Raw genomic sequence first — 13,503 nt, forward strand, 5'->3', positions numbered from 1 at the left:
TGCACCCTAATATTAATTTCCCCAATGAATTAACATCGGGATAATCTTTAGAAAGAAGCACGGGTATTTTGCATTTCTTGCTGCAACCTACAAACAAAGGAATGCTTTTTATTGTAAAAGTAGGTTGCTATATTAAATTGCAAAATGAAAATTCAGTAGTTGTTCAAAAAAATGAAAATTCAGTGAGTACAAATGAACCACATTTACATGTCATAGTACTTTATTATTTGACAAAAATTACAAAGTCTCGGAATCAACTTTTACATTGATAATTAAATTCAGGTACTCATGAGTTAATGATTTAACCGAACAATAAAAATCAAAGCTAGCACTGCTACTTTTGCCCACCTTGTTCAAGCTAAGCCAAATAATATCTTAACTTTGAAATGAAGTCTTAACTTTTTCTTAAAATACACGAGTGTGTGTATCATGCTATAAAGAAGGAGAAAGGGGAGAAGAGCCCCGTCCACCGAAAGTTTACATGTAGTTACAACACTACGCCACCACACGGCTCACAAAGGGCAAGAACCAAACACCTAACTATTCACCCTATTCCACCTAGCAAGCATAGACAGGAAGTTTGCGGTGTTATGCTTGAACATCCCTGCTAGCTTCTACATCCTTCCCTTGGTCTCAATTCAAGTAACAACGGCAAAGGCTGAGGGCGATGCTATCACGCCCAATATGCGACTCTATCCTAAACGAACTCGAAGGTCCCACCAAGGATAGAAGCGCATATTGAAGACGCTTTTGCAAGGTGGATATCGTTACATCGATATCGTACCATTACATAATAGTTGGGGATACATACAAAAAACATACAATGCCATATGCATACAACAACATCCTACATAAGAGCAACATCCAACTACGGATGAAACAAAAACAAAAACTCAAACGACATCCTCCCTGCTAGCCCAGGCTGCCGACCAGGAACCTATCCCCTGAAGGAAGAAGAAGCAGAAGCAGAACCCCAAGACAAGCATACATCGCTCTCATCATGATCATCGCATTACCTGTACCTGCAACTATTGTTGTTGTAACCTGTGAGCCATGAGGACTCAGCAGTCCCATTACCATGGGTATCAAGACTAGCAAAGCTTAATGGGTATGGAATGGATAAGTGGTGATGTTGCAACAAGCGACTAAGCATATATGGTGGCTAACTTACGAATACAAGAATGAGATGAGAAGCTACACAAACGGTCACAAACTAGTAATGATCAAGAAGTGATCCTGAACTACTTACGTTCAAACATAACACCACCGTGTTCTATTCTCAACCCATTCGAAAAGAGCCTGTCACGGTTTCACACGGGGTTGGGTATTTTAATTCGAATTTGGTGTCAAGTTCTCTACAACCGGATATTAAAAACTCCTATCTGCCACATAACCGTGGGCATGGCTCTCGAAATTTTATAACCTGTAGGGGTTTCCCAACTTAGCCCATTATAAGCTCACGATCCGTGGAGACAATCCTCCATTGCGGGACATCCGATTAGACTCGGGATCCCAGTGCACAAGACATTTCGACAATGGTAAAACACAACCAGCAAGACCTCCCGGTGTGCCAACAAATCCCGATAGGAGCCGCGCGTATCTCGTTCTCAGGGCACAACAGATGGGCCAGATGTCGGGTTGGCTGAGACCCTTGTTGCGCAGGGGGCGTCGGACATCGCCCAGGTTGGACCAACACTCAAAGGAGCATCGCCCTGGGGGTTGAAACTAGGGGTCCGGAGAAAATCCCCTATTTAAGTTTTAGTTCTTATTAGGCAAATGGAAAACCAATGTTGGGCCTTGATGGAAGAGTTTAATTCAAAGTGAACTGTCAAGAGGGTTCCATACCCCTCACCGTGTTAGGGACACAAAATCAAGGAACATAACACCAGTATGACGGAAACTAGGGCGGCAAGAGTGGAACAAAACACCAGACATAAGGCCGAGCCTTCCACCCTTTACCAAGTATATAGATGCATTAAATAAAGTAAGAGATATTGTGATATCCCAAAAATATCCATGATATCCATGTTCCAACATGGAACAACTTGCAACTGCACCTGCAACTAGCAACGCTATAAGAGAGGCTGAGCAAAGCGGTAACATAGCCAAACAACGGTTTGCTAGGAAGGGTGAAAAATGTTAAAGGCTGTCATGGTAATTTGGGAGGCTTGATAAACAAGTGGTAGGTGGCACGACATAGCGAGAGCATCGAGACAACTAGCATAGCAATGATAGTAATGAGATCCAGTGTAACGTTCATCTTGCCTGAAATCCGGCTAGGAAGAAGAACGAGTCCATGAAGAAGACGAACGGACGAAGACAAACCAAGCGTAGTCGAACGTATCCTCACTGTCGCAACAAAACAGGAACTATCGAGAAGAAGCACAACCGGAAAGAAGCAAACAACATGGTAAACACACAACACATAAACATGACATGATGCACAACCAAGCATGATTCATGACAAAGGCTATATGATGCTACTCATGGCAAGGGATGATGCATACAAGAACATCACATGCAAGCAAGTTTAAATGAGGACGGAAATAACATATAACAATTCCGGTAAGTCCTCATATGCAAATTTTGAAATTGGTACAGATCTGAATAAACCTTATGTTCAAGTAGTTAAACAACAAGTTAATATGTACCATGATGATCTACACAAAATTCTAGTCAAGTTACGTATAAAGTTCATTTAATTCGGAGCTACAGCCTAGAAGATATGAACAAAACAAGTTAAACATGGCATTGATGCAAAATGCATTCAAACATCAAGCACACAACTCAAAACAAGGATGCAACAAGATAATATGAAACTAAATGCAATTCTAAGCAAGTTTCATATAGAGCATGATGAAAACGGAGCAACGGTGCAACACATACACTCCAAACAAGATATAACAACAGTCTACCCAAAACAGCAATTAGGCTCTTTGCAATCATCAAAACAACATGCTACAGAAATCATATGAGCACAAACTTGACATCCACTTCATTTACAGATAACGTACTTCAAATATCATTAAAGTCCATGTTCATAGGCATCAATATTAGACTAATATGATCAATGCAAAATGCAACTTTATAACACAGGAGCATATACATGAGCCGAGTTAATATGATGGCATACTGGAGGCATGAAACAAATATGTTACGACAACTATACATGGCAACCAAGGGCATGCCATCAAATTAAACATAACAAACAGCAAATAACATCAAAGAATCATATTCATATGGCTCATGGATTAGTGGGAACCGACAAGACAAGCTTGAATGTTGAAACAGTTTTAGCAAGTGTAAAACAGCAGCATTAGCATAGCATGTTTGCAAGGTCAGAACAGAGGCATATGATATCCAAAATTAACAACCAGGGCATTTTAACAGATTACTCATAGGATACTTCAAAACATGTAATTGGAGCATCTGCAAAAGGGGTATGAATCAATCAATAACAAGCTCACAACAAGGCATCATGAAGTTAATAGAAAACTAGAACAACATATAGACATGTTCGTGGCAATGAAAACATATTCTAAAGGACATATATAAGGCATCAAAAGGCATGGAATGATGGATCATAATATGGACAACCAAACATATCAACTAAGAATCTCCATATTATGCATGGATTAATTGGTAGCATCAAGCAAAGGTAGCATCATGATATGACAGAAACAGACTTGACAGAAAGTTAACAACAAGTAGCCCACTTCATAAGCTTGTTACACTGTTTACAAGGCATATAAAAATACATGGATTGAACCAATGTAATGATGGCATAATTATGCTCCTAAAACATGCAGACATGATGTACAAAAGAAAATCACACAAAAAGATATAAAAAAGACAAATAGGCAAGTTATAACAGTTTTCAGCAGTTAACAACAACATGCACTTTTGCAACAGAGATTAAGATATCAAGATGCACCCTAACATGAATTCAAAGCACACCAACGTGTAGACAATGAAGATCATAACATGTGCATATCAAGATCATCATTGGTTCAAAACAGACAAAGTTACGACATTCACAAGACACCCAAATGATGTTAACATGCAGCAGTTTTCAGCAGTTTATAACACATAGCAGTTCTGCAACAAAGATTAAGGCATCAAGATGGACAGGAACATGAATGAAAATGCATCTAGCATGTAGAGCATCAGGAGATGAACATTTTGACATATCATGCACGCAAAATGGAGCAGTATGTACAAAGATATGACCATGCAAACATGCACACATGATGTTAAAATCCTGGGGACCTACACGAAAATATACCCTCAGAGAAACGGGACGGAGAGGTTCCGCGGGACGAGCCAGTGCAGGGACGGGGCGGCGTGTTTGGTTTGCCGGCTTGGTGGATCTGATCCACCCGCGGGGGATCCGGGTAGGGGAGCTCCCGCGAGGCCCGAGAGGTCCGGCAAGGGCGTGGATCCGGTGGAGGGGAGCTTGTCCCGGCCAGATCCGACGATGGAGGGGCCGGGCGGTGACGAACCGGTGGCGACCCGTGGGGTTCTTCAATGGAGAGGAGCCACGGCGGTGGGGCAACGGGCACCGGCGGGGAGGCAAAGCGGCGCCAACAAGGAGGAGCGTAGGCGACGGTGCGGCGCTGGCATGGGGGCGCGGACGGAGCCCCGAGGCGGCGGGACACGGCGAGGTGGCAGCGGTGGTGCGCGCTGGTGGTGAGGCTCGGCGGCGGGAGCGGCGGTGGCGCGGGGCGCGGCCCGGTCGACCTGAGGGCGGGCCGCAGATGGGTCGAGCGGGCCCATGGGCGGAGGTGGGAGGAGCTGGGCGACGGGGAGCCAGGTGGCGGGCGCGGGTTGGCTGCGACTGGCGGCGGGGCTGATGTGGCAGGCCGCGATTGGCTGGAGTGAGGTGACTGGTGGACATGTCCGGCACGGGTGGACATGTCCGGCGGCGCGAGGAGGGGGAGGCTAGGGTTTTGTCCGCGAAAATGGAGGGGAGGGCCTTTATATAGGTGGAGGGAGCTAGGAGAGTTCAAATGAGGTGCGGTTTTTGCCCACATGATCGTGATCCAATGACGGAGAGCATGGAGGGAAGTTTGATGGGCTAGTGGGCTATGTGGAGGGGTGCTGGGCTGCAAAGGGAAAAGCATCCGACGGTTAATGCGGTTAACGGTTGGGGCATTAAATGACCTCCAAGTGGAACGAAATTTGACACGAGGCCTGCCGGCGATGTACCAAGACCACTCGTCAACTCTCGGCCCATTCCGAGAATGTTTTTCTGCCGCTCACAAAACAAGATCTGGGAGGTGCGACAGGCGCGTGCGAGTGTGGTTGGGCTCAGAACGGACAACAAAGAGAATCGAGAGAACCCAGACGGATGCAAGTTTTGAAAAACATGCGGATGAAATGCAGATGATGACATGGCAAGTGCAACACGCAAGAGAATGACATGGCAACAACGACGAATAACTGTAAGACATCTGGCGCATCGGTCTCAGGGCGTTACAGATGCCCTCTTGAAGACAACCTTGTTTCCACAATTGTGACCGTGTCCATTCTCTAAGTATCTGTGGTGCGTTGCACCATTCGACTAGGATAGCATCCTGGGAAGGAGCCAACTCAGGTTTGCCCAAGGCCAAGAGCACGGCAAACCATACTATTTTGGCAAGCACACAAGTCAGAAGAATGTGATTGATCGTCTCCTTGCCCTGGTCACAGAAAGGAAAAGACATATGATGAGGGAGACCTCACCGGGCAAACCGATCTGAAGTCCAACACCTATCCCGAGTAGCCATCCAAATGAAAAAACAGCACTGTAATGGAGCTTTCGATTTCCAAGCCAAATCAGCATATGGCGCCCCCTCGAGGCCCTAGAACATCGCCGCATACGCCAAGCTTGTGGAGTAGGCGCCATTATCTTCCCATGACCATCTAATAGTGTAACGCACAACCGCCACGAGATGAAACACTATAGTGGCGGACCAGAGGGCCAGGTACTTTCGTAAGATGGGATCCTCCATGTCTGGGCCAACATCCAAGGATGAGGACCCCCCTTCGAGTGCATGAGATACATTCCTTACCTTCCTAAACCTCCATGGAATTATCTGAAAATAGGTCTGGTGCCAGATCCTGCACCTTGAGGCCATTAATTGATCTGTCCTCGCAGAATAGTGTGTGAGGGCAATTCCCAATGATGACCCACAAGTATAGGGGATCAATCGTAGTCCTTTTGATAAGTAAGAGTGTCGAACCCAACGTGGAGCAGAAGAAAATGACAAGTAGTTTTCAGCAAGGTATTCTCCGCAAGCACTGAAATTATAAGTAACGATTAGTTTGATATCAAGATAATTGTAACGAGCAAGTAACGATAACGGTAATAAAAGTGCAGCAAGGTAGCCCAATCCTTTTGAGGCAAAGGAGAGGCCAAAACGGTCTCTTATAATAAGCAATTAAAGTGTTCCTGAGGGTGCACGAGAATTTCATCTAGTCACTTTCATCATGTTGATTCGATTCGTGTTCACTACTTTGATTATTTGATATGTTGGTGGACCGGTGCTTAGGTGTCGTTCTTACTTGAACAAACCTCCTACTTATGATTAACCCCCTCACAAGCATCTACAACTACGAGAGAAGTATTAAGATAAAATCTAACCATAACATTAAAATTTTGGATCCAAATCAGCTCCTTATGAAGTAGCGCATAATCTAGGGTTTAAGCTTCTGTGACTCTCGCAACCCATCATCTAATAACTACTGCACAATGCATTCCCTAATAAGGTGAAGTGCCATGTAGTCGACGTTCACATGACAACACTAAGGGAATCACAACATACATGCATATCATCAAAATATCGAACACATATCAAGTTCACATGATTACTTGTAACAAGATTTCTCCCGTGACCTCAAGAACAAAAGTAACTACTCACAAATGATAATCATGCTCAAGGTTAGAGGGGCATTAAATAGCGAGATATAATCTTACACCAAATAAACCATATAGTAATCAACTACAAGATGTAATCAACACTACTAGTCACCCACAAGCACCAATCTAAGGTTCCGGTACAAAGATTGAACACAGGAGATGAACTAGGGTTTGAGAGGAGATGGTTTTGTTGAAGATGTTGATGGAGATTGCCCTCCCCAAGATGGAAGAGTGGTTGGTGATGATGATGACGATGATTTCCCCCTCCGGGAGGGAAGTTTCCCCAGAGGAATCGCTCCGCCGGAGGGCAAGAGTGCTCCTGCCCAAGTTCCGCCTCGATACGGCGACGCTTCGTCCCGGAAGTCCTCTCCTGATTTTTTTCTAGGTCAAAATGACTTGTATACCAGAAGATGGACACCAGATGTGGGCCGAAGAGGGCACAACCCACCAGGGCGCGCCTGGGCTCCCTGGCGTGTCCAGGTGGTTGTGCCCACCTGGTGGGCCCCCTCTGGTAGTTATTTGCTCCAATAATTCTTAAATATCCATAAAAATCTCCGTGAAGTTTCAACTTATTTGGAGTTGTGCAGAATAGGTAGCTCTAACGTGCTTTTCCAGGTCCAGAATTTCAGCTGCCGGTATTCTCCCTCTTTGTGTAAACCTTGCATATTATAAGAGAAAACACATTAGAATTACTCTCAAAAGCATTATTATGCATACAAACATTATAAATAACTGTAGCAAAACATCATGCAAAATGGACGTATCAACTCCCCCAATCTTAGACCTCGCTTGTCCTCAAGCGAAAAATTGCACTAGTAGAAAAGGGGGCAATGGTCCAGGCCAGGTCAGCCCATTAGTCCCGGTTCAATCCAGAACCGGGACCCATGGGGCATTAGACCTGGTTCGTGAGCCCCGGGGGCCGACCGGGCCACATGGACCATTTGTCCCGGTTCGTCTGTACCTTCTGGTCCCGATTGGTGGGACGAACCGGGACCAATGGGCCTCGCTCCTGGCCCACCACCATTGGTCCCGGTTGGTGGCTTGAACCGGGAGCAAAGGCTGCCCTTTAGTCCCGGTTCGTGCCATGAACCGGGACCAATTAATTGCCTATATATACCCCTCGCCCACGAGCAGAGCACTCCCACTTCTCTGTTTTTCTGGCCGGCGAGGAGAGAGCTTTGTGGTGCTCTAGCTCACCTTCTATGCACACGAGGTGTTCAATGGAATGCCCGAGCCACACTACTTAAGCTTTCTCCTCTCCAAGCTCGACCTCCAAGCTCCATTTTCCTCAATATTTGTCTAGGTTTAGCGGTCCGTCATGTCCCGTCCCCGTCTTCACCGCCGTCGATTGCCCGTGCCGATCTCGTCGCCGGCACCACCGTGGTGAGCCTCTTGTTCTTATCTTCTTTCTGAAAGGAAAAAAAATTCTTACTTGTATGTTTATATAGATACTTGTATAATTTTCTTACTTTTATTATTGCATCTTATATTGTGTGATGGTTTTGGTATCCGCCCCCGTCGGCCCTCGTCCTGTCTATGATTCGGATGTGGTATATATTATCTTTTCATAACTATTGTTTCATTTATTGTTTATGACAATTATGCCGACCAACGTGACATAGATTTTATTTATCTAGGAGGTTATTGAACCATAAATTCCAACCGACCCTATTGTCGAGAGGTTAAATTTAGTTGAAGAAGAAAACAATTTCTTGAAGGAAAGAATAAGAAAAATTGAGGACGAGAAGATGATATTGGAGTTGCATGTTGCGGATGTCGTCGATGATCACAAGATCAAGATGGATGCAATGCTCTTGAAGATTAGAAACATTAGAAAATATGCCATTCATACCGAGGCTTGGTATCATTATGCAGTTGGATCAGTTGTTACATTGGTTGCGATTATGATCGCATTTGTTTTCGCATTGAAATGTTTTACATAGTTTCAATGTATGGTTTAATTAATTTAGATGCTTTGCAGAGCTTTATGTTGTTAGATGAGAACTATGTATGTACTTTGGTTTTAATGTGATGATGAACTTCTATTAATTTGGTCACTTAATTATCTATTCATGATGTTCTGTAATGATTTTTGACACACTTAATTATATATAATGCACGCAGATGAACTGGCAATGGATGTACGGTTCAAGACACACCTCCGAGTACATTAAGGGCGTGCATGATTTTCTCGAAGTGGCTGAGGCAAACAAGCAGAATGGTTTTATGTGCTGTCCATGCCCTATATGTGGGAATACGAAGTCTTACTATGACAAGAAAATCCTTCACACCCACCTGCTTTACAAGGGTTTCACGCCACACTATAATGTTTGGACGAGGCATGGAGAAATAGGGGTTATGATGGAAGACGGTGAAGAAGAAGAGTACGATGACAACTATGTGCCCCCTGAATACGGTGATGCTACTGAAGATTAAGAGGAACCAGACGATGTGCACGATGATGCTGCAACGAGCGAAGCTGCTGAAGATCAAGAGGAACCAGACGATGTGCCTGATGATGACGATCTCCGACGGGTCATTGTCGATGCAAGGACACAATGCGAAAGTTAAAAGGAGAAGCAGAAGTTCGATCGCATGTTGGAGGACCACAAGAAAGGGTTGTACCCCAATTGCGAAGATGGCAACACAAAGCTCGGTACCGTACTAGAATTGTTGCAGTGGAAGGCAGAGAATGCTGTGCCTGACAAAGGATTTGAGAAGCTACTGAAAATATTGAAGAAGAAGCTTCCAAAGGATAACAAATTTCCCGACAGTACATACGCAGCAAAGAAGGTCGTACGCCCTCTAGGATTGGAGGTGCAGAAGATACATGCATGCCCTAATGACTGCATCCTCTACCGCGGTGCGTACAAGGATCTGAATGCATGCCCGGTATGCGGTGCATTACGATATAAGATCAGACGAGATGACCCTGGTGATGTTGACGGCGAGCCCCCCAGGAAGAGGGTTCCTGCGAAGGTGATGTGGTATGCTCCTATAATACCACGGTTGAAACGTCTGTTCAGAAACAGAGAGCATGCCAAGTTGATGCGATGACACAGTGAGGACCGTAAGAAAGAGGGAAGTTGAGAGCACCCGCTGACGGGTCGCAGTGGAGAAAAATCGAGAGAAAGTACTAGGATGAGTTTGCAAGTGACTCAAGGAACGTATGGTTTGCTTTAAGCGCGGATGGCATTAATCCTTTTGGGGAGCAGAGAAACAATCACAGCACCTGGCCTGTGACTCTATGTATGTATAACCTTCCTCCTTGGATGTGCATGAAGCGGAAGTTCATTATGATGCCAGTTCTCATCCAAGGCCCTAAGCAACCCGACAACGATATTGATGTGTACCTAAGGCCATTAGTTGAAGAACTTTTACAGCTGTGGAATGGAAACGGTGTACGTACGTGGGATGAGCACAAACAGGAGGAATTTGACCTAAAGGCGTTGCTGTTCGTGACCATCAACGATTGGCCCACTCTCAGTAACCTTTCAGGACAGACAAACAAGGGATACCACGGATGCACGCACTGTTTACTTGACACCGATAGTATATACCTGGGAAGCTGCAGGAAGAATGTGTACCTGGGCCATCGTCGATTTCTTCCAACCAACCATCAATGTCGAAAGAAAGGCAAGCATTTCAAAGGCGAGGCAGATCACCGGAAGAAGCCCGCCATGCGTACTGGTGATCACGTACTGGTTATGGTCAATGATTTACACGTAATCTTTGGAAAGGGTCCTAGTGCACTCGCTGTTCCGAATGACGCTGAGGGACACGCACCCATGTGGAAGAAGAAATCTATATTTTGGGACCTACCCTACTAGAAAGACCTAGAGGTCCGCTCTTCAATTGATGTGATGCACGTGACGAAGAACCTTTGCGTGAACCTGCTAGGCTTCTTGGGCGTGTATGGAAAGACAAAAGATACAGCTGAGGCACAGGAGGACATGCAACGTTTGCACAAAAAAGACGGCATGCCTCCAAAGCAGTATGAAGGTCCTGCCAGCTATGCTCTTACCAAAGAAGAGATGGAAATCTTCTTTGACTGCCTGCTTAGTATGAAGGTCCCGACTGGCTTCTCGTCGAATATAAAGGGAATAATAAATATGGCAGAGAAAAAGTTTCAAAACCTAAAGTCTCATGACTGCCACGTGATTATGACGCAACTACTTCCGGTTGCATTGAGGGGGCTTCTACCGGAAAACGTCCGATTAGCCATTGTGAAGCTATGTGCATTCCTCAATTCAATCTCTCAGAAGGTGATCGATCCAGAAATCATACGAAGGCTAAGGAGTGATGTGGTGCAATGTCTTGTCAGTTTCGAGTTGGTGTTCCCACCATCCTTCTTCTATATCATGACGCACGTCCTAATTCATCTAGTTGACAAGATTGTCATTCTGGGCCCCGTATTTCTACACAATATGTATCCCTTTGAGAGGTTCATGGGAGTCCTAAAGAAATATGTCCATAACCGTGCTACGCTAGAATGAAGCATCTCCATGGGCCATCAAACAGAGGATGTCATCGGGTTTTGTGTTGACTTCATTCCTGGCCTTAAGAAGAAAGGTCTCCCTAAATCGCGGTATGAGGGGAGACTGACTGGAAAAGCCACGCTTGGAAGGGACTCAATAATATGCAGGGACGGATATTCTTGGTCTCAAGCACACTACACAGTTCTACAAAACTCTACCTTGGTGACCCCGTATGTCGATGAACACAAGAATAGTCTATGCTCCAAACACCCGGAGCAGTGCGACGACTGGATTACATGTGAACACATCAGGACTTTCAGCAGTTGGTTGGAAACACATCTCAGAGATGACAACACTGTTTGTGATGAGCTGTACTTGTTGTCCAGGGGACCATCTTCGACTGTTATGATTTGGAAAGGATACGAGATGAATGGGAATACATTTTACACGATTGACCAAGATTAAAAGAGCACCAACCAAAACAGCGGTGTCCGCTTTGATGCAACAACCGAGAGGGGAAAGGACACATATCATGGTTACATAGTGGACATATGGGAACTTGACTACGTACATGATTTTAAGGTCCCTTTGTTTAAGTGCAAATGGGTCAATCTGTCAGGAGGCGGGGTACAGGTAGACCCACAGTACGGAATGACAGTAGTGGATCTGAAAAAGCTTGGGTACACTGACGAACTGTTCGTCCTAGCCAATAATGTGGCACAGGTTATCTATGTGAAGGACATGTCTACCAGACCGAGAAAAAGAAAAGATAAGGAAGCGAATACATCATACGATGAGCCAAAGCGCCACATAGTTCTTTCAGGAAAAAGGGACATCTTGGGAGTGGAGGGCAAGACAGACATGTGTGAGGATTATGAAAAGTTTCATGAAATTCCTCCCTTCAAAGTCAAGGCTGACCCCAGCATCCTGATAAATGATGAAGATTATCCATGGTTACAGCGCAGTAAGCAAATGACACAAGCGAAGAAAAAGTGAAGACTTTCTCCCGCAACTATTATGATGATACCATGCCAACTTTGTAACAAACGAGTATGATACCATTGTCTGTTTTGTACATGCACATGCTATGTGGGTGAATTTATGATACCATGCCAACTTTCAACTTTTTCAGAGTTCATTTGAAAACTAATGGCACTAACAGAAAGTTTATAATTTTTCTAAAACTAAAAGAAAAAAAGAATTAAAAAATAGAGAAAAAAACAAAAGAAAATAAATAATGCAGAAAACAAAACAAAAAAACTGGAAAAAAAATAAAAATAGCAACAATAAGTATTTTGTTGTAAGTAGAAACAAAATAAAATAAATAAAGCAAGAAAGAAAACAAAAAAGTGTTTTCAAATTTGAAAACTAATGGCACTAACAGAAAGTTTATAATTTTTCTAAAACTAAAAGCAAAAAGAATTAAAAACTAAAGGAAAAAAAAAGAAAATAAATAATGCAAAAAACAAAAAAAACCTGAAAAAACCAAAAAAAAACTGCCACCTATTGAGCCACCACGGCCTGAATACAACTAGAAACCCAACCTGGGCCAGGATTCAGGCCCATAGAAGGCCCAATAGGCCCACCGTGTCATAGTGTGAGATTAGGCACGAAAGCCTGCAGTTCAGAGGAGCTCGAGAGGGTGGGCGCGACAGCGCTTATAAACCACTCCCGAGCCCTCTCAACTAGCGAGGTGGGACTAAACTTTCGCCACGCTGCGGGAAGCACAGGGGCATTTGGTCCCGGTTGGTGGCGCGAACTGGGACTAAAGGGGGGGCATTGGTACCGGTTCGTGGCACCAACCGGAACCAATGCCCCCCTTTAGTCCCGGTTGGTACCACCAACCGGGACCAAAGGCCGCTGCTTCCCACCCTTTGGGCTGCTCAAAAGAGGCCTTTGTTCCCGGTTGGTGGCACGAACCGGGACTAAAGGGTGCATTAGTCCCGGTTGGTGCCACCAACCCGGACCAAAGGCTTTGATATATAAGCAAACACTTTACAAAAATTCAGAATTTCATCGCCAGTTGCCCCCGATGACGCCGACCTCCTCGACGCCGCCAGGCTGCCCCGCCGCCGTCACCGTCGCCCGGCCCCCCGAGCCCACGCCGACATTGTCCGCCGCCCC

The 13,503-nt window shown here is 45.0% G+C and overlaps 1 protein-coding gene across 1 annotated transcript in view; it reads right to left on the reverse strand.

Annotated features, from left to right (window-relative positions):
* LOC123158245 (uncharacterized) overlaps positions 1 to 4,776 on the reverse strand; it is a 7,342-nt gene extending 2,566 nt beyond the window's left edge. The window contains exon 1 of the mRNA XM_044576311.1: positions 4,589 to 4,776. Within this exon, the coding sequence (XP_044432246.1) occupies positions 4,589 to 4,776 (188 nt within the window). The remainder of the gene's footprint in view (positions 1 to 4,588) is intronic.
* Positions 4,777 to 13,503: the final 8,727 nt, after the last annotated feature.

Source organism: Triticum aestivum, chromosome 7B, assembly GCF_018294505.1.
Source record: "Triticum aestivum cultivar Chinese Spring chromosome 7B, IWGSC CS RefSeq v2.1, whole genome shotgun sequence".
Lineage (NCBI taxonomy): Eukaryota > Viridiplantae > Streptophyta > Magnoliopsida > Poales > Poaceae > Triticum > Triticum aestivum.